Raw genomic sequence first — 21,807 nt, 5'->3', positions numbered from 1 at the left:
CCTAATGTCAAAAAACCCTATCGAAATACAAACTGGCTTGTTTGTTTTTAATGAAGTACGTTGTATTTTTCTTGTATTTCGTTAGTTTTTTTAAATATAGTTCACACACCTACACCAGTACTGAAACCTTATTGGCTCCCTCGACAAAAAATATAAGCGAAAATACCAGAAAAATACATAGAAAATAAAGTAGTGTCATATATAGCTTGATTTGTTTGCACTTACAGCACCATTTTACTTGCAGGAGACTTTTACAGCTACAAAAATTAAGGCGGATTTACACAGACGCTTTGGTTGTGCTGCATTCATTAATTCATCTGTCGGGCGAAATATCGAAAATTTACATAAATGCTTTGGTTGCGTGCCTACGCTTTGACAACACCAGACGAAAAACAATGAAACGCCGTACGTTATCTCTGCTTTAAAACGACCAACGCGTTTATATAATTTTGCCCTTATGCATTTGTGTAAACAGCCTTAGAAGTGAAATTTTTCCATGTTACACGTGTGGCGCTTTATATTTTGACTCTGATTTAAATAAATTTTGCTTTCCGTTTGTTTCCGCATTGTTGCAGGCTACAAATCTTCTAGTATTCTTATTTCCGCGGAAATATATGCAACTATTTCATCTGTATTAAACTATCAAATGCAACTCAGCTTGAAGTACTCTTGCGTACCAAAAATGCAACTTTAGACCTGAGATTTGCATCAGACATGGTTCAATTATGTACAGGTTGGCTCATCTCATCAGCTGATTTTATTTATGTCATTGCATGGTCGAAGGGATTTTCAAAAGGAGATGGCAAACTCAAAATGAAACCAACACATTGGCAACATTTTACTTACACATACAAAAACTGCTAAATTTTATGTTTCCATTCCATACCATTCGCACCAACACCAATACACAGATTTTGACAATTTGAACAGACATATTTTGTTGCTTTACAGATGAGCCAACCTGTATATCATTGTGAATGATGACAAAGTGTGATCACTTCTGCATAGACGTCAAAATTCCAAAGTGATTGGATCACCTGATTCGTATTGGCTATCGCTATCTTATTCTGTATCTCTTTCTATCACCCGCTGAAGATAAGCGCCGCCATATTGAACAGCCTGTCAAAACGCTGAAAAGTAGCCATATTGAACAGCCTGTCAGGCAGTTGACAGATAAGTGATCACACTTTGTCATCATTCACAATGCTGTATATAGTTGAACCATGGAGATGGCAAACTCAAAATGAAACGAACACATTGGCAACATTTTACTTAACATACAAAAACTGCTAAGTTTTATGTTTCCATTCCATACCATTCGCACCAACACCAATACACAGATTTTGACAATTTGAACAGACATATTTTGTTGCTTTACAGATGAGCCAACCTGTATATAGTTGAACCATGGCATCAGGTGAGCGAGGCTGTTTGTAGTTTTGACGTTTATCGCTTAGTTGACACACTTGTATAGGTACACTATGGCCCACTCACGCGACCAGACAAGAAGGGAATCATTGTAAACTTTACCAAGTAGCGCAACTAACAGCTGATCGCTTAAAATTTGCACACACACACAAACATCATTAATGGCCATATTACGGAAATCTTAGGTAAATTGAAGTTAAATTTTTAAACAGACATAAAATGTTATATTTTTGGAATATATAGCATCTAGGACACCTTAATTGAATTTCTCACGGGAATGCTCGGGATCATTGAGAGACTTGAGAAGCAGATGTCGTGAAATTTTCGCACACGGGAAATGTGATAGGCAGATGTCACCGCTGTTATTCATTTAACACATACGGCGAAAGGCTAAGCAGCGACATCTATTTTCGAAAAAGTAGGTATATTAAAGGCCGCGTTGCAACCTAAATAGAAGTAATTAACAAATTATCTGGCTCACAAATTGAACCAGACTTCTATCTGGATTTATCTGGCTCAAATCGTTGTTGTTGCATTTACATGCAATATTATTTATCTGGCTCAGGATTTTGCCACCGGATGATAGCTATTGATGCAATGATTGAAGTTATATTGATCCAATGCAATTCTGCTCTTCCTACTGTTCTTCATTCCACTCCATTCGAGTGTCTCTTTCACTGAATTCGAGTGCCTACCACCCTATTCGCAACATAACCTCAATTTAAGCTGCCAAACTATATAGTAAACAATGACCGGAATGATAAATGAAATTTTCACAAATTTTTTTTTATGCAAAAAGTCCACTACCCTTTTTAAATGTTCCGTAGGGCAAGCATCGACGATGCATAAGAAGAACTATCGGCAATTGCGATATATCCATCGCAATGCTCCCAGCCCTATCTGACATCATCTTTCAAGTAGCAAAATAAAGACTCAGCTGTGTAAACAACAAAGCAAACGTAAATCTTCTTTATTACTCACTCAGTAAATGTATAGTTCAGGTACTGTCAATTTTTTAAAACGATTAAACCCGCAGCAAATCCAAAAAAGAATCACTATGTCCAGTGCTGTAAGTATTTTCTAGGATTTTGGCAACTAAATAAACATATCAACCTTATAGATATCCTCATCTGATATCGGCGGCTCAATATCATTGGAAACACCTTTGGAAGATTATCAGCGACTAATAAAGGAGAAGGTTGAGTCAGAAGAGATAGATGATGATGACGTAATGAGTAATAATTTTAAGGCAATTGCGTCCTTGGCACACCAAACTGTGTGGAAGTTACTGTTTGAATCAGAATTTAAAACTAACGAGCAACAAACAAAAGCTTCAAATTTTTTGAGAAAGATAAAAGATGATGCTTGCTTCCATGACCCATATTCTTATAACAATTGGATTACTGGTGTACGTGATGAGTTGTTGAAACGGCAAATGCTTGACTTCTGGCGTAATCATATGGTGGAACAAGAATTGGGTCCCTGCTGGGCAAGAGATTCTGACTATTTTGACGATATGGAAGATCCAGCACCAGCTGCATTTTACAATTTTGCTGGTTGTGTCGCTCCTTTCGGACAAGCGGTAGGAGAGACACCAACCTCTGCCATATTAGAAATTCCACCGTCTACCATAGAGGATGCTTCAGATGTGAGAGAAGCAAAAAACCTGATCAATGGTTTAATATTATCCATTAATATATCTCTCGTTTCAGGTAACAAGTGATTTTGAAGCAAACATATCAACGGCAACACCTCTGGAAGATTATGAAAAACTTGTTAAGGAAAAAGTCGAATCAGAACAGCTTGCTGAAGATGACGCAATAAATAATAATTTCAAAAAAATCGCTACTACAGCTCGCGATGTTATTTGGAAACTGTTGTTTGCAGAAGATCCTGCCTCCGAGGAAGATACGAAGAAAGCGGGTGAATTGTTGTCTAGGCTCAAAGCTGATGCATGCTTTTATGATCCTTGGTCCTATAACAAATGGATAGGCTCTGTGCGTGATGAGCTGCTTAAGCGCAATATGATAGATTTTTGGTGTTCGTATATTGTTGGTAAAGAACTAGGGCCTTGTTGGGCCAGGGACTGTGACTTTTTCGATGATATGGATGATCCACAACCAGCGGAGTTTTATAACCAAGCAGGATGCGTTGCCCCATTTGGAAACAAATAAATTATGGCAATAAAGATCTTTTTTACATAAATATTGGCTTTAACAAAGAAAGTGTTACTACCTCACTTATAAACTTAAACGTAAATCGTTTAGCTTGAATTATAAACCCATACTATTGAAATACATTTAGTCATAACAATCGTTGCATATTCAAATGTATGTAAATCAGCAATCTTTGTAATTTTAGTTGTTTAAAGAAAAAATATTTGTCATATTTGTTCAGTTTGATTTTCCTATTTCATTAAATACGTATTCCGCCTTTGTTGTGAACTGATTATTATTCTTTTATTAATAAAGAATCGTTACTATATTACGTGAATTCTAATAGGTTATGGGCGATTTAAAGGATCACGGTATACAACAGTTTTCGGGAATCGGTTTCGATGGCTGGCAGTTTAGAGTGAAAATGCATCTCGATGCGCGCGGCTTGGCGGAAGTTTTAACGGGCGACCTTCCAACTGATGAGGCGGCAGAAGAGGAATTTTTTAAAAAAAGAAAAAAAAAGCAAAGGATGGTAATAGTCTAGTTGAGGGGCGACTGCCAATACGCTACCAAAAATATCGAGAGAAGTGTCAAACGACGCGTCTTGACATCAGTATTAATAATCCGAAGGCGAAAAAACCGGAAATTTACCCTCGAGTCCTTTCTGAACTGTGGGTGGTATCCATAGTATTTTTGCGCAGAACACTTTTTTGCATTGGCGGCCTTTGGTCGCACTTATAAAAAATTACCCTGGATGGGTCCAACACCAGTTTGAAGACCAAAACTATATCCGCGCAAAACACTTATGTTCAAAATTTTTTGTGTTGGTACCCCAACTTTACAAGAACCACATGAAAATCCCCAAATTCAACTGCAAATATCTCCGGACAGAGATACAATTTTTCTTTTCCGCCTTATTGTTGTCGAGGTCAATACGCTTCTTTTGACACCTCTTTCGATATTTTTGATAGCGTATTAGCAGTAGACCCCTTAACTAAACTGTTACCAAATTTGCATTGAGCGCTCTACGCTATTTTACAACTTTTACAATGTAAATGAAATTTTTTTTGGGTTTGGTTGAATGGCACGGACGTTAGTCCATAAAGCCAGGTTGTATACCAGATGGTTCTTTCTTCAGATTGTTGTTATCATCAAAGTGTATATGTAATTCTGGCGCCACTGGTACACAATGGTAATACCATAGAGGCCAGAACCATGTGTAGTAACTTGCGATTTGGATTTAATTCTTGTAATTGTTGGTATTTTCAACTAAGGTTGGTTTTTGCATGGCACCCAGGTTATATTCAATTTGTCTTTAGTTAAGTTATTTATTTTTCATATAGAATTGATGGTGGTTTTTGTCCAAAAGTATATTCAATTAAAATTGGTTTTTACATGGCACCACGCCAGTCACAAAATTAGTAATGTTTTTTTTTATCTTTTTCAATTTAAAATTGGATTTTTAATGGCACCACGCCAGTCAAACATTCAGTGATGCTTTTAATTTTTTATATATCCATGTTCACAAAAATGAATTTCACTTTTTGCAATAAATTTTGCAGTTTGATGTATGTATGCAATGAATATTGCATAGTATGTAGTAAATCGAGCTGCTTTTTCAGCATCAAGTATATATGAGTTTAATTTTCTTTAACACTCCGTTAAATTGTTCCGTTAGTTATTTTCGACAATTTTCTTTTATTTTAGTATGTGGCCTGTTGACAAGTGTCTTTCATGACCCGTCACGATCGGTTATGTATGTATTTGAAGCGAATTGGTTCTTATATGGCACCACGCCAGTTTTTAAATTTGCACGAATTTTTTATTCCTGTTTGGAATGCAAGACCACCACCCTAACTCCAGGTCAGGGAGGCACCGCATCTCCTAAATCCGCCGAAACGCCCGAGGGAAGCACAGAAGCCAACCTTGAGGACTATTTTAATTTTCCACTCAACGCAAAAAACGCCCGAAAAAGTTGCCGTTGAGTCGAGGATGACACCGCACGCCCACTCCATAGTGTACAAGTACAAGTGTGTTGAGTTCTTTCTGACAGGCACTCGCTTAAGTGAGCACATAGCGGAATGATACAAGGTGGCAGCATGGTGACATACCTACAAACTTAAATAACAAATCCATGTACTTTGTTTTTGTAAATTCGTTGGACAAATGTCAAAATCGTACTGCACCGGAAGTTGATGCATCAAATCAAATGAAAAAGTTTATAATCAGCTGTTCCATGTTGCCACCTTGTATCGTTGCGCCATGAGTGAGCATAACGGGAAAATCTGGGTTGCCATTGTTGTTTCGGTTGAAAGCGGTCAATTAGGGTTCTGTGCAGAGACGTAAAAGATTGAAACAGGGTTTATGTAGTCACAAAAGTGTTGCTCCTGTGTCCCAGCATTTTAATTTTGTATCATGGCGAAAAGTGTTCAGTTCAAAATTATTGATTTTCATTAAAAGTTTAATTTATTTCGGAGGGTTACTCCTTTAAGTGTAAAAAGCAGAGAAAACGTAGAGTTTTTCAAATTATTGTGAAAAACTTTTTAATTTGAATTTCTGTACTCAGGTTTACTATTTTTGCGTAACACAAGAATCTGGAGGTCAATTCCTTAACTATGAAAGACTGAAAAATGTACACTTATTGAAAAGTCATTTGTACACACAATTTACACATTGAATTTAGTTGTGTTTTTATGCACAAAATTTTGAAACTAAAAACAAAATTTTCATTTGTAAGAAAAAATAAAGAAAAAACAGCCTAATGTCAAAAAACCCTATCGAAATACAAACTGGCTTGTTTGTTTTTAATGAAGTACGTTGTATTTTTCTTGTATTTCGTTAGTTTTTTTAAATATAGTTCACACACCTACACCAGTACTGAAACCTTATTGGCTCCCTCGACAAAAAATATAAGCGAAAATACCAGAAAAATACATAGAAAATAAAGTAGTGTCATATATAGCTTGATTTGTTTGCACTTACAGCACCATTTTACTTGCAGGAGACTTTTACAGCTACAAAAATTAAGGCGGATTTACACAGACGCTTTGGTTGTGCTGCATTCATTAATTCATCTGTCGGGCGAAATATCGAAAATTTACATAAATGCTTTGGTTGCGTGCCTACGCTTTGACAACACCAGACGAAAAACAATGAAACGCCGTACGTTATCTCTGCTTTAAAACGACCAACGCGTTTATATAATTTTGCCCTTATGCATTTGTGTAAACAGCCTTAGAAGTGAAATTTTTCCATGTTACACGTGTGGCGCTTTATATTTTGACTCTGATTTAAATAAATTTTGCTTTCCGTTTGTTTCCGCATTGTTGCAGGCTACAAATCTTCTAGTATTCTTATTTCCGCGGAAATATATGCAACTATTTCATCTGTATTAAACTATCAAATGCAACTCAGCTTGAAGTACTCTTGCGTACCAAAAATGCAACTTTAGACCTGAGATTTGCATCAGACATGGTTCAATTATGTACAGGTTGGCTCATCTCATCAGCTGATTTTATTTATGTCATTGCATGGTCGAAGGGATTTTCAAAAGGAGATGGCAAACTCAAAATGAAACCAACACATTGGCAACATTTTACTTACACATACAAAAACTGCTAAATTTTATGTTTCCATTCCATACCATTCGCACCAACACCAATACACAGATTTTGACAATTTGAACAGACATATTTTGTTGCTTTACAGATGAGCCAACCTGTATATCATTGTGAATGATGACAAAGTGTGATCACTTCTGCATAGACGTCAAAATTCCAAAGTGATTGGATCACCTGATTCGTATTGGCTATCGCTATCTTATTCTGTATCTCTTTCTATCACCCGCTGAAGATAAGCGCCGCCATATTGAACAGCCTGTCAAAACGCTGAAAAGTAGCCATATTGAACAGCCTGTCAGGCAGTTGACAGATAAGTGATCACACTTTGTCATCATTCACAATGCTGTATATAGTTGAACCATGGAGATGGCAAACTCAAAATGAAACGAACACATTGGCAACATTTTACTTAACATACAAAAACTGCTAAGTTTTATGTTTCCATTCCATACCATTCGCACCAACACCAATACACAGATTTTGACAATTTGAACAGACATATTTTGTTGCTTTACAGATGAGCCAACCTGTATATAGTTGAACCATGGCATCAGGTGAGCGAGGCTGTTTGTAGTTTTGACGTTTATCGCTTAGCTGACACACTTGTATAGGTACACTATGGCCCACTCACGCGACCAGACAAGAAGGGAATCATTGTAAACTTTACCAAGTAGCGCAACTAACAGCTGATCGCTTAAAATTTGCACACACACACAAACATCATTAATGGCCATATTACGGAAATCTTAGGTAAATTGAAGTTAAATTTTTAAACAGACATAAAATGTTATATTTTTGGAATATATAGCATCTAGGACACCTTAATTGAATTTCTCACGGGAATGCTCGGGATCATTGAGAGACTTGAGAAGCAGATGTCGTGAAATTTTCGCACACGGGAAATGTGATAGGCAGATGTCACCGCTGTTATTCATTTAACACATACGGCGAAAGGCTAAGCAGCGACATCTATTTTCGAAAAAGTAGGTATATTAAAGGCCGCGTTGCAACCTAAATAGAAGTAATTAACAAATTATCTGGCTCACAAATTGAACCAGACTTCTATCTGGATTTATCTGGCTCAAATCGTTGTTGTTGCATTTACATGCAATATTATTTATCTGGCTCAGGATTTTGCCACCGGATGATAGCTATTGATGCAATGATTGAAGTTATATTGATCCAATGCAATTCTGCTCTTCCTACTGTTCTTCATTCCACTCCATTCGAGTGTCTCTTTCACTGAATTCGAGTGCCTACCACCCTATTCGCAACATAACCTCAATTTAAGCTGCCAAACTATATAGTAAACAATGACCGGAATGATAAATGAAATTTTCACAAATTTTTTTTTATGCAAAAAGTCCACTACCCTTTTTAAATGTTCCGTAGGGCAAGCATCGACGATGCATAAGAAGAACTATCGGCAATTGCGATATATCCATCGCAATGCTCCCAGCCCTATCTGACATCATCTTTCAAGTAGCAAAATAAAGACTCAGCTGTGTAAACAACAAAGCAAACGTAAATCTTCTTTATTACTCACTCAGTAAATGTATAGTTCAGGTACTGTCAATTTTTTAAAACGATTAAACCCGCAGCAAATCCAAAAAAGAATCACTATGTCCAGTGCTGTAAGTATTTTCTAGGATTTTGGCAACTAAATAAACATATCAACCTTATAGATATCCTCATCTGATATCGGCGGCTCAATATCATTGGAAACACCTTTGGAAGATTATCAGCGACTAATAAAGGAGAAGGTTGAGTCAGAAGAGATAGATGATGATGACGTAATGAGTAATAATTTTAAGGCAATTGCGTCCTTGGCACACCAAACTGTGTGGAAGTTACTGTTTGAATCAGAATTTAAAACTAACGAGCAACAAACAAAAGCTTCAAATTTTTTGAGAAAGATAAAAGATGATGCTTGCTTCCATGACCCATATTCTTATAACAATTGGATTACTGGTGTACGTGATGAGTTGTTGAAACGGCAAATGCTTGACTTCTGGCGTAATCATATGGTGGAACAAGAATTGGGTCCCTGCTGGGCAAGAGATTCTGACTATTTTGACGATATGGAAGATCCAGCACCAGCTGCATTTTACAATTTTGCTGGTTGTGTCGCTCCTTTCGGACAAGCGGTAGGAGAGACACCAACCTCTGCCATATTAGAAATTCCACCGTCTACCATAGAGGATGCTTCAGATGTGAGAGAAGCAAAAAACCTGATCAATGGTTTAATATTATCCATTAATATATCTCTCGTTTCAGGTAACAAGTGATTTTGAAGCAAACATATCAACGGCAACACCTCTGGAAGATTATGAAAAACTTGTTAAGGAAAAAGTCGAATCAGAACAGCTTGCTGAAGATGACGCAATAAATAATAATTTCAAAAAAGTCGCTACTACAGCTCGCGATGTTATTTGGAAACTGTTGTTTGCAGAAGATCCTGCCTCCGAGGAAGATACGAAGAAAGCGGGTGAATTGTTGTCTAGGCTCAAAGCTGATGCATGCTTTTATGATCCTTGGTCCTATAACAAATGGATAGGCTCTGTGCGTGATGAGCTGCTTAAGCGCAATATGATAGATTTTTGGTGTTCGTATATTGTTGGTAAAGAACTAGGGCCTTGTTGGGCCAGGGACTGTGACTTTTTCGATGATATGGATGATCCACAACCAGCGGAGTTTTATAACCAAGCAGGATGCGTTGCCCCATTTGGAAACAAATAAATTATGGCAATAAAGATCTTTTTTACATAAATATTGGCTTTAACAAAGAAAGTGTTACTACCTCACTTATAAACTTAAACGTAAATCGTTTAGCTTGAATTATAAACCCATACTATTGAAATACATTTAGTCATAACAATCGTTGCATATTCAAATGTATGTAAATCAGCAATCTTTGTAATTTTAGTTGTTTAAAGAAAAAATATTTGTCATATTTGTTCAGTTTGATTTTCCTATTTCATTAAATACGTATTCCGCCTTTGTTGTGAACTGATTATTATTCTTTTATTAATAAAGAATCGTTACTATATTACGTGAATTCTAATAGGTTATGGGCGATTTAAAGGATCACGGTATACAACAGTTTTCGGGAATCGGTTTCGATGGCTGGCAGTTTAGAGTGAAAATGCATCTCGATGCGCGCGGCTTGGCGGAAGTTTTAACGGGCGACCTTCCAACTGATGAGGCGGCAGAAGAGGAATTTTTTAAAAAAAGAAAAAAAAAGCAAAGGATGGTAATAGTCTAGTTGAGGGGCGACTGCCAATACGCTACCAAAAATATCGAGAGAAGTGTCAAACGACGCGTCTTGACATCAGTATTAATAATCCGAAGGCGGAAAATAAAAATTTTAAAGCGTTCAAAAGATATTAACGAAAAACCGAAAAAAGACCCGCGGGTACCTCCGAAACCGGGGGTCGGATCCATAGTATTTTTCCGCAGAATACCGTTCTGCGTTGGCGGCCTTCGGCCGCGCTTATAAAAAATAACCCTGGGCTACGCCATGCCAAGTCCGGGTGTGTGGTATAACCGTGGCTACCGCCACGGTGATGCACAATTTTTTTTGTGGGTATAACAACAACAACCACATGGAAATCGCCGACTTCAACTCAATGATGACATGATACGAAACATTCATTCTCTCTCAATTCGTTTCCAGGAATGGGTCTTAAAGTTCATTCAATTGTAAACATTGGTTCATTCGATTGTAAACAAACTTCATTCGTTTCCAAGAATGGGTCTTGAAGAACAGAGTTGCGTAAACCGCGCAAAAAAAATTCCAAGAAAATCGGTGCGTTTTCATTATTTTTCATTTCAAGTGTATTCAACTACATAAGCGGATCAAAAATTTGTAAAAAAGGTACAAGAAATAGCAAAATTAAATGAGCTGTTATATTAACGCACGAAAAGAGATAAGTATATTTTATCTTAGCTATCAAAAAATTTAATTTCACGTGTTGTCACGGAAAAATTTTTAACGGGTAAAATAAGCTTTTTTTTGTATTTGTGATCCTGAAAAAATTCGAGTTTTTTGATATCCCATTTGACAATCTTGAGTAAGTTTTCGGTGAAAATCATAAATTAAACCTTTACCATGTGAAATACCCCAAAGTTATTCCGAAATGCCCAAATTTGATTTTGAGGATGATGGCAACTATGGTCAATGTTATAAAAAATGCACATTTTCACGCGCTCTCAGAGAGCGAGAAGTTTCATATCATGTCATCATTGCTTCAACTGCAAATATCTCCACACAGAGATTAATTTCCACCTTCGGATTATTGTTCTCGAGATTAATACCAATGATGACATGATACGAAACATTCATTCTCTCTCAATTCGTTTCCAGGAATGGGTCGTAAAGTTCATTCAATTGTAAACATTGGTTCATTCGATTGTAAACAAACTTCATTCGTTTCCAAGAATGGGTCTTGAAGATCAGAGTTGCGTAAACCGCGCAAAAAAAATTCCAAGAAAATCGGTGCGTTTTCATTATTTTTCATTTCAAGTGTATTCAACTACATAAGCGGATCAAAAATTTGTAAAAATGGTTCAAGAAATAACAAAATTAAATGAGGTGTTATATTAACGCACGAAAAGAGATAAGTATATTTTATCTTAGCTACCAAAAAATTAAATTTCACGTGTTGTCACGGAAAAATTTTTAACGGGTAAAATAAGCTTTTTTTTGTATTTGTGATCCTGAAAAAATTCGAGTTTTTTGATATCCCATTTGACAATCTTGAGTAAGTTTTCGGTGAAAATCATAAACTAAACCTTTACCATGTAAAATACCCCAAAGTTAATCCGAAATGCCCAAATTTGATTTTGAGGATGATGGCATCTATGGTCAATGTTATAAAAAATGCACATTTTCACGCGCTCTCAGAGAGCGAGAAGTTTCATATCATGTCATCATTGATTAATACGCGTCTTTTGACACCTCACTCGATATGTAGCGTATTAGCAGTCGACCCCAATGATGACATGATATGAAACTTCTCGCTCTCTGAGAGCGCGTGAAAATGTGCATTTTTTATAACATTGACCATAGATGCCATCATCCTCAAAATCAAATTTGGGCATTTCGGAATAACTTTGGGGTATTTTACATGGTAAAGGTTTAATTTATGATTTTCACCGAAAACTTACTCAAGATTGTCAAATGGGATATCAAAAAACTCGAATTTTTCAGGATCACAAATACAAAAAAAAACTTATTTTACCCGTTAAAAATTTTTCCGTGACAACACGTGAAATTTAATTTTTTGGTAGCTAAGATAAAATATACTTATCTCTTTTCGTGCGTTAATATAACAGCTCATTTAATTTTGTTATTTCTTGAACCATTTTTACAAATTTTTGATCCGCTTATGTAGTTGAATACACTTGAAATGAAAAATAATGAAAACGCACCGATTTTCTTGGAATTTTTTTTGCGCTGTTTACGCAACTCTGATCTTCAAGACCCATTCTTGGAAACGAATGAGGTTTGTTTACAATCGAATGAACCAATGTTTACAATTGAATGAACTTTACGACTTTGATAGCTAAGATAAAATGTACTTATCTCTTTTCGTGCGTTAATATAACAGCTCATTTAATTTTGTTATTTCTTGTACCTTTTTTACAAATTTTTGATCCGCTTATGTAGTTGAATACACTTGAAATGAAAAATAATGAAAACGCGCCGATTTTCTTGGTATTTTTTTTGCGCGATTTACGCAACTCTGATCTTCAAGACCCATTCTTGGAAACGAATGAAGTTTGTTTACAATCGAATGAACCACTGTTTACAATTGAATGAACTTTAAGACCCATTCCAGGAAACGAATTGAGAGAGAATGAATGTTTCGTATCATGTCATCATTGGTCGACCCCATTGTGAATGATGACAAAGTGTGATCACTTATCTGTCAACTGCCTGACAGGCTGTTCAATATGGCTACTTTTCAGCGTTTTGACAGGCTGTTCAATATGGCGGCGCCTATCTTCAGCGGGTGATAGAAAGAGATACAGAATAAGATAGCGATATTCAAATACGAATCAGGTGATCCAATCACTTTGGAATTTTGACGTCTATGCAGAAGTGATCACACTTTGTCATCATTCACAATGGTCTCAACTATATGGTTGACTCATCTCACCAGCTGATTTTATTTTTTTCATTTCACTGTAGTAGGGATTGTCAGAAGGAGATGGCAAACTTAAAATGAAACCAACGAATTTACAACATTTTCCTACTACTTACAAATTCTCCCAAGTTTTATGTTTTCATTCCATTCCGTTCGTCTAACACCAGCACGCTGATTTTGGCAATGTGAACAAAGGTATGTTGTTGCTGTAGAGATGAGCCAACCATATAGTTGAGCCATGAGTGCTACCCCGCATGATGCATGGCGCAACGATACAGGGTGGGAGCATGGGACAGCTGATTATAAACTTTTTATTTGAATTGATACATCAACTTCCGACGCAGTACGATTTTGACATTTGTCCACCGAATTTACAAAATCAAAGTACATCAAACTTTTATTTATGTTTCCCTACAAGACGGAGGTAACCAGTTTACTCACACATTCAAAGTTTTTTCGCTCTCCACTAACACATCGACGTTTCATGCTGTCATCGAAATGACAGTTCATTAATTAAGGCTCCATTACTGATACTTAGCATAGACTTGACTTGACTTGGCGTAAACTTGGCAACTTAGCCACGATTATACTCCACTTGGCGCATAAAATCTGGCATCATAATCAGCGTTGAAATTTATTTTTAAATAAATCTCAATTTGTATGACAAAATGTCAAAATGAAATGGAAACAAACAAATGGCATCTCAAAATGTAAACGTCACTTAGAACTTACATAGAAAATCAGAATTCAACAGACTTCTAAGTCAACTTAAGTTTTGAGTAATCAGTAACATGCAATGTTAATTAACAGAACTGTAAGTGACAGTTAGCAAGCCAAGTCAAGTCTATGCTAAGTATCAGTAATGGAGCCTTTAGGGTTGATCGCACTCAACGCAAAAAAATATATTTGTTTACAACGAAAAATATCTTGTGCTTTTAGTTGTGACATGTGACGGAAATTAAAAATTTTGTTGCAGAGAACACTTTTTACGTTGGCGGGCCTTCGCCAAAATAACATCAAGTTAATTTTAGTTGTGACATGTGACGGAAATTAAAAATTTTGCTGCAGAGACCATCTTTTTGCGTTGGCGGCCTTCGCCTAAAATAATATTAAGGTTAACGTTTTACAAGACGGTACACCACCTAATTTAATAATATCAAATAATAATAAAAATGGAGATCGAGGCGCGCCTTTTGATTCCACGTTTGATAATTTTTGATAAAAATTAGGTGGTGCACCGTCTTTTAAATCGTTACCATATTAAGTTGTATAGAGTCGACGGGATGGCCTACAAGGTTTCATGTCAACTAAATCGCTCCCGATATGGTCGGGCTAGTACCTTAATGGTTCCCGGAACGTACCCGATATGCATCCGGCAAAGGACCAACAAAGTCGATAACGGGGAGTGTCCTTATCGCTACAACAACAACATTATTTACCTTCTGATTTTCATTCATACGTATGTGCATTTTTAAATAATAAAAAAAAATGTTATATTATTCTAATAGATAGCATCTCCGCCGGGTTGCGATTCAGCTCAGAATATGCCAAAATCAGAGGAAATCTACAACTAAATGCAGATTCACGTGTCATTTGCCAAGGATACAAGGTACTTTACAAGCAACATGCTTTCGAATACGGTACCAAACTGGTTGGATGTATTTCCCTAAAAAAAGGGTGGAACTACGCATCTTGGTTTGCCAGTATTTGCTTCGGTAATTTATATTGATTTGTAGTGATTAAAAATTGCAATAGTAGATAATGTAATGTGAATTAAAATTGAATAGGTAGCCGGAGCAAAAAAGGCAACTGATCGGCATGCAACTGTTATTTATGTGGCGCCAGCGGGAGCTGCTGCTGCTATCCCAGAAGCATTAGAAGTAGAAATGTCTTTGATTTTTTGCATCACCAAAGGTGTGCCATAACATGATATGGTTCGCGTTAAGCACGCTCTCTTAAGGCAAAAAAAAATCGCGTCTAGTCAGGCCCGATTGTCCAGGAATCATCGCACCAGAAAGGGTAAGTAAATTGGCTACCATATTAAATAATTTGTCATGCTTTTGTTGAAAATCAACTGAAGAATGCAAATACGACAGAGTTCGAAGTTCATGAGAAAACCAATTAATTTTTTTAATTAGCGTTTGGAGAGAAAAATATATATGTATGTATGCATAGAACTGCATAGAAGGGGAGGCATTAATTAATTATTATCAGTAGATTAGCAAGATTTTTGTAATTTTCCCTGCATCGCAGTTGTCATTACATTGCGTTAAGAGAGGACATCAACACCTTACTACCCACAGCCAGTTAAAATTTTTGTAAATTTTGCTCTTTTCATCAATGTTTCAAAACGTGGAAAGTTATATATCGAGCATTCCATGGAGAATGGTACATTTAAGCAGACTTTCGCATTGCCGGCATTATTAATATTCAATCCCTAGAAGGTTTAATGTAGTCATATCAATAGTTCCCGAGATGGTGGGGCTAGTACCACAATGGTGCTTGTTACCGGAACGTAGATAGATAGATAATTTATTGAGGATTGCACAGTGACTTGCACATCTCCTTCACAGCACCTCATCCTAGCCGACTTCCTTGAAGAACCCCAGCAGTGTTCTTTGCTTGAGTGATTAAATGTGGGAATGCTCTGGCCATGGTGAGCCCATAAACTTAGCCCTACGTCTTGAATTTGCGCCGCAATATAGAAGGATATGGTCCACTGTCTGCTGATCCATCACAAAATCGGTATGTGTTGTTCGATATTATACCCAGCTTTTGCATGTGACTGTTCAGTCTACAGTGTCTTGTAAGAATAGCCGTTAGGGTTCTTAGGTTATCCTTTTGAGAGGATTATTAATGCCCTAATTCGAGTTGTGCTGTAACCCCCTAACAGTAACTTAGATTGACTCAGGCCTGGCATATTGCGCCAGTGTTCTCTCTTTTCCCTCCCTTCTGCTAATAAATGCCCCTGTGGGCCAACTGGCAGGAACGGCTCGGGATCCATGGGTCATGAAGTTGCTGCCTCTCTTTCCATGTTGTCCGCCTGCTGTTGTTGTTGGAATGCGATGTATGGCGGGGTGCTACAAATCGACCTTCCCGGAGGCACGGAAATTGTCGGCTATGCAGATGATATTGTCGTAGTAGCAGTGGCCAAGAAACTTGATCTGCTCCAAGCATTATGTAATGACGCCGTGGGAAGAATAAAGGAATGGTTGACTAACACGGGGCTGGAGATGGCTAGCAATAAGACAGAAGTGGTTCTGATGAGCTCAAAGCGGACTGTGGATGAGTTGGTCCTAACCATAGGAGATTATCAAATAAATTCAAAGCCCTCCTTGAAATATCTAGGAGTAATCATTGACTCAAAACTTACTTTTAGGGAGCACTTCAGGGCGGTGTGGGACAAAGTTTCTAGAGTTAGTGGAACCCTAACGAGAATAATGCCCAACATTGGCGGCCCAAGCGAAGCTACCCGTCAGCTATTATCCAACGTAACCAGCTCTATAATATTATATGCAGCACCAGTATGGCACAGATCTAAAATGGTCCATCAAAAAGATATACTAGCAGCCTACCGCATTACTGCTATACGAATAGCATGCGATCCATGTTTTATCCAGGAAAATCCCAGTAGATCTACTCTCAGGTGAAATGGCCGATCTGTATGCCATTGGATTCAGCCGACCATCTGAAGATGCTAAGAAAAGCGCAAAGTCACGAACAATAGTTAGGTGGCAAGAACGGTGGGAAGATTCGAGAAAAGAGCGCTGGACCTTCATGCTAGTCCGGAATATAGCGGAATGGTACGAGCGAAAACACGGCAAACTAAATTATCATCTCACACAGATATTGAGCGGGCACGGTGGCTTCAAGGAATATCTACATAAGCGTGGGATAGAGGAGGATCCTTTCTGTCCAAGCTGTCCGTCCGAATTGGAAAGCGCAGAACATGTAATATTTCACTGCCCTCGTTTTCACGGCGAAAGACTGTCTGTAAACAGAGTTTTTGGAGAGGAACCTTCCATTAGGAATTGAGTTCCACAAATTTGTTGGATTGCTGTGAGCATGATGGCCTTTATAGTAATGACGAAATTGATGATGAATGCCGAAAGGGAGCGCAGAGAAATGCGCATACGAAGTAGTGGCGACTAAATCGCCTTCCCCCCCCCCCCCCCCCCCCCTCCCGTGACGTTGTGTCTAACGGCGGTCCCACCGGGTGCGGACACGTGAACAGGATTAGCCTGGTTTCATTGGGCCACTTGAGGGTAGTGCGCTACCACAACGTCCAATAAAAAAAGACAAGTTCCGTCGTGCCTGGTGTTGTTGGGTGAGCGGCCAGACAGCAGGGTGCAACAAATACACCTTTCAGGGGAAAATAAGATGTAGCAAACGAGTATATTCTGTATCATATGATCAACTTGGAGACAACCAAACGTTTATTTTCCTGTCCAAAACAGAACTGGTGCACGGCACTGCTGCTAAAAAAGGATAGGCGTAGTCATATCAATTCGTTCCCGGGTTAGTCGGGGAAAGCAATTTTAGCATTAATTTGTCCTTTTCAATTTGAACATCCATTCAAGAACTTCGCATAATAGATTAAACAGTCATCTGTATTTATTTGTTATTGTAGCACGTCTAATTAATTTACTTCGTAACATCAATCAATTGTCCCTTGTTACAATTTTATGTTCTCTATGAATGCAACAGCAAAGTATCTTTGTATTTATGGAACACTTTTCGGCTTATATTAAAAACTTTTAATCTATTCTTACTGATATGAGTTTCTTTTTCATTCTAGGTAATTTGATTTTGACGATGTGAGGATAGAAATATCCCAAATATTCCAGCTGTGGCTGTAAGAACATACATTTGCTCAAATTAGAAGAAAACTGCACGGTTGAGCACATCCAGTACCTACGTTTATACAAAGAGGAACACCACACTACTTTCACGGGGATGTAGCCACCGATCACGTTGTTGTAAGAGCTTATTTTAAATATGTTATTCATAAACACTGATTCTAATGTTTTGGTTTTTACTTTAGAGTCAACCTGTTATATAAGCGATGTCAGCTATGCCTGTAACTTAAGCGCCTTCAGATGTAATAGTTACCGCGAACGCGGTCACAGGAGTAGTTCACTACGTGGGGATTACACTAATCAAGGACTTTCACTATCGTAAGGTTTTCCAGCACCATAACAACACCAACAATATGTGCAATCACCCGAATAAATTGTATAACAAACGTTAACACCACATCATCAGCCAGCAACAACAACAACAATCGCAACAAGTTGAAACTTCTAAACAATTAATGACTAGTGAACCACCAACATATCCGCAATATGCGCAAACATCAACACCAACATATGTCGCCTACTTTGCAACACGGTGAAGATGGCCAAGGCCATTCTGATTCTAATACTGATAAAGGCGGACCATTGGCAAATTTAAAAACTCAAACAGACCACGAAAAATGTAGATGATGGTATTAATTCTAGTACGGATAGTAAAGAATTTAAACCTAGGAAAAAAGCTAAAATTGATAAAAACTTAACCGAAGATGACAATGTTTCTAATTCTAATACTAAGGAAGATGAACCTTTGATAAATATGAAGCTTAAAACAGAGTTATCAAAAAATGACGATGATGATAATGATGTTGATGCAAAGTCCAATGGTGAAAATGATGAAAATTATGAAACAGAATCTGAAAATAGTATGAGTGTGGATTATAACCTGAAGCAAAACTGTCATATCCGGTACGACCAGAATTAGATGTTAAGAAAAGAGCCTACATAAAGAGGCTCACTATATTTATGGAAAATTTATCATGAGACAATGCCCAATGTATGTATTTCAATTAAATTCACCACATTGTTGGAAAAAGCATCTAAACTTTATGCATCGTGTAGAGAAACGAGAACATTTACAATTTAAATATAACGAACGTGGTGCAAAATGTAAATTTTGTGATATTCAAGCAGCTACACCAAGCTTCAACAAATTATTGGACCATGAGATTTCTCATATGCCTAATAGTCATTATTTAAAATGTAAATTATGCGATTGGAAGACGAAAATACATTCAAGTATGAATTTTCATTTACGTGTACAACACGCTGAAACAATTGATGTAACAACGAAAAGTTTAGAATTGACTGTTTGTCCATATTGTAATCACAATGGTATTTACGCAAACAATACAGGAACATGAGAAATCAGTGGATGAAAGAACATCTTTTCTATGTTTAGAATGTGGTGAACAATTTAGAACAAATACAAGTTTACGTGTACATGTTTATGAAAAGTTTGCTCATTGTACACCACAAGATTTGAACGGAAAGATCTTAAGGGTATGGTTACACCTATGTGGCATCTACAAGCTATTTATAATGACTAGTATGGAATGAATCCGGATATGGAAGAAAACGGAGGTGACGAAATGAATCACCATGCTTCTTTGGATTCTGGTGATACTCCTGACATGCTTCCTAATTTCGCTACGTCTGATGTTACTATACCTACCAAACTAATATGACTGCAAACTGATGCAACACTACCAGCCCAGGAAAAATAAGAACTTCAAAACAAGGTTTCGGAAAGGGCACGACTATGAATAGACGTTAATGTATTTATATAGTTTATAAATATAAAAATTCATATATGTAAAGTTCACTAGAGTAATAAGGGAATAATTTAAATTGTAAAAAAACATTGTATATATGAATAATTTATAATTAAATATTATCTGAACATAAAGGACGCGTTTCATTCATGGAAAAAGCGATTTGACAGAAGGTAACCGATACGGGTAACCGATAGGCCAGTTACCCGTGTTGTTGTTGTTGCATATGTTTTGGTTAGCGATAACGAAAACATAACTGATGAAGTAACTTAAAAATGTAAATAACATCGAGCGAGAAGGAATGTCGAAAACACAATGGGTAAGAGCGAGAAAGCGAGTCACACGTACACTATTTTGAGAGAGCGCATGCGTTACCTTTTTCCCGACAGCAATATAATACTGTTTTCACACAGAAACTTAATGATCTCATTTCACCTGCTAATGAAATCGTAAATTTTTTGCTTTCACACAGAAGTAACTGCTCGATTAGTATGAAGGATGAGACAGACAATCATAGCGGAACGATACAAGGTGGGAGCATGGTGACATACCTACAAACAAAAAAATTCCATGTACTTGTAAATTCGATGGACAAATGTCAAAATCGTACTGCGCCGGTAGTTGATGTATCAAATCAAATAAAAAAGGTTATAATCAGCTGTTCGTGCGGCCACCTTGTATCGTTCCGCCATGCAGACAATAACATTTGCTTTGAAAACTAAGAAGCGGAAACGGAAGCGAAACGCTGCCAACAGAGTTGCATTGTGCTTTTGACTTCATTAAGCACTCGATTAGCTACTAATGAAATAATAATAGATTCGAATTTTGTAGGGAAGATTGAGCTCAATAAGCGTCTTAATGTAGAAATTTGCCTTTATTATTCAATAAGCCGTCTGTGTGAAATTAGTATAAAGTCATTAAGACGATAATTGGTGACCATTAAGTAATCGATTAGGTAACGTGTACCTGTCTTGTAGGGTTGTAGGTATGTCGCCATGCTGCCACCTTGTATCGTTCCGCCATGGCATGATGGAAGATGACTCTGTGGTAGCTCATTTAAATAAATTCGAAAATTTAGTGAGACAACTAAAGATGGCGGGTACTACAATGAATAAGGAAGATCTGTTGGCACAATTATTTTTGACCTTGCCAGAGAAGTTCGATTCTCTTGTGACGGCATTACAAAATATCAGTGATGCGAAGTTAACTATCAATCTAGTAAAAGAAAGATTGTTAGAGAGAAGAAATTTGTTATGGATACGCATTTATGGTGGAAGCAGTAAGGAAGGCGGTCGGCATGATGTGTTGGTGCACAGTTGCTAGTCATTGTCGGCTGGGGCGGGTCCTTGCCAACCTTACTGTTCCTGCGCCATAAACAGAAAAAAAGTCATATCATGCCTATCAGAACTAACAGCTGTCAAACTCAAAAAACCCTGACAGAAGCGCAGAGACCGACTCAAAACGCTTATAAATTCAAAATAAAACGACATCCGGTCGAACCGCATGCCACGGACAGACCGTTAACACTCAAAAATCTAAAATTAAAAAAAAAACCGAAAATTAAAAAAAAACTGTTCAAAACAAAACTAACCGAACCGGAAACGACCGGTTACTAACTCTGAAAATAAAAAAAATGCTGAAAATAAATACAAAAGGGTATAACAAAAAGGGCCGAATATAACTTGGGGGCGCCGCGGGTGTTGTTGCGACGCCCGGTGCATATCCCACCCTCAAAATCCATGGCCACCGTCGCACCTAAATTTCCGGTGGCCCCTTACCTGCTTTACCCTATGCCTTCTAAATAAAAGGCGACGTCAGCATTC

General features: G+C 37.4%; 1 protein-coding gene and 1 long non-coding RNA gene across 4 annotated transcripts; both read left to right on the top strand.

Moving 5' to 3' along the window:
• Nucleotides 1–2,172: 2,172 nt before the first annotated feature.
• Nucleotides 2,173–10,253, top strand: LOC137241527 (uncharacterized). Its single transcript, XM_067769121.1, has 6 exons — nucleotides 2,173–2,497; nucleotides 2,549–3,076; nucleotides 3,141–3,599; nucleotides 8,758–8,838; nucleotides 8,890–9,417; nucleotides 9,482–10,253. Exons 1-6 carry the CDS (start codon nucleotides 2,417–2,419, stop codon nucleotides 9,941–9,943), a joined length of 2,139 nt encoding a protein of 712 aa, XP_067625222.1. The 5' UTR covers nucleotides 2,173–2,416; the 3' UTR covers nucleotides 9,944–10,253.
• A 3,991-nt stretch (nucleotides 10,254–14,244) lies between these two features.
• LOC137242175 (uncharacterized) lies at nucleotides 14,245–20,118 on the top strand. 3 transcript variants are annotated; one of them, XR_010950109.1, is made up of 5 exons: nucleotides 14,245–14,470; nucleotides 14,865–15,071; nucleotides 15,144–15,375; nucleotides 18,155–18,335; nucleotides 18,401–20,118. It is a non-coding gene; the product is annotated as an uncharacterized lncRNA (long non-coding RNA). The 3 variants fall into 3 exon arrangements; XR_010950110.1 differs by lacking the exon at nucleotides 14,245–14,470 and adding an exon at nucleotides 14,483–14,815; XR_010950108.1 differs by lacking the exon at nucleotides 14,245–14,470 and having other exon boundaries at nucleotides 14,483–15,071.
• Nucleotides 20,119–21,807: the final 1,689 nt, after the last annotated feature.

Source organism: Eurosta solidaginis, chromosome 2 (assembly GCF_040869045.1).
Source record: "Eurosta solidaginis isolate ZX-2024a chromosome 2, ASM4086904v1, whole genome shotgun sequence".
Taxonomy (NCBI): domain Eukaryota; kingdom Metazoa; phylum Arthropoda; class Insecta; order Diptera; family Tephritidae; genus Eurosta; species Eurosta solidaginis.
This window is presented reverse-complemented; position numbering and strand designations above follow the sequence as displayed.

Bases quoted from the DNA above. Each gene is read 5' to 3' on its own strand.
- LOC137241527 (XM_067769121.1), top strand. From the start codon at position 2,417: ATGTATAGTTCAGGTACTGTCAATTTTTTAAAACGATTAAACCCGCAG. The intron at 8,839-8,889 runs GTAAGTATTTTC...TCAACCTTATAG, and splicing joins GAATCACTATGTCCAGTGCT to ATATCCTCATCTGATATCGG. The intron at 9,418-9,481 runs GTGAGAGAAGCA...CTCTCGTTTCAG, and splicing joins CCATAGAGGATGCTTCAGAT to GTAACAAGTGATTTTGAAGC.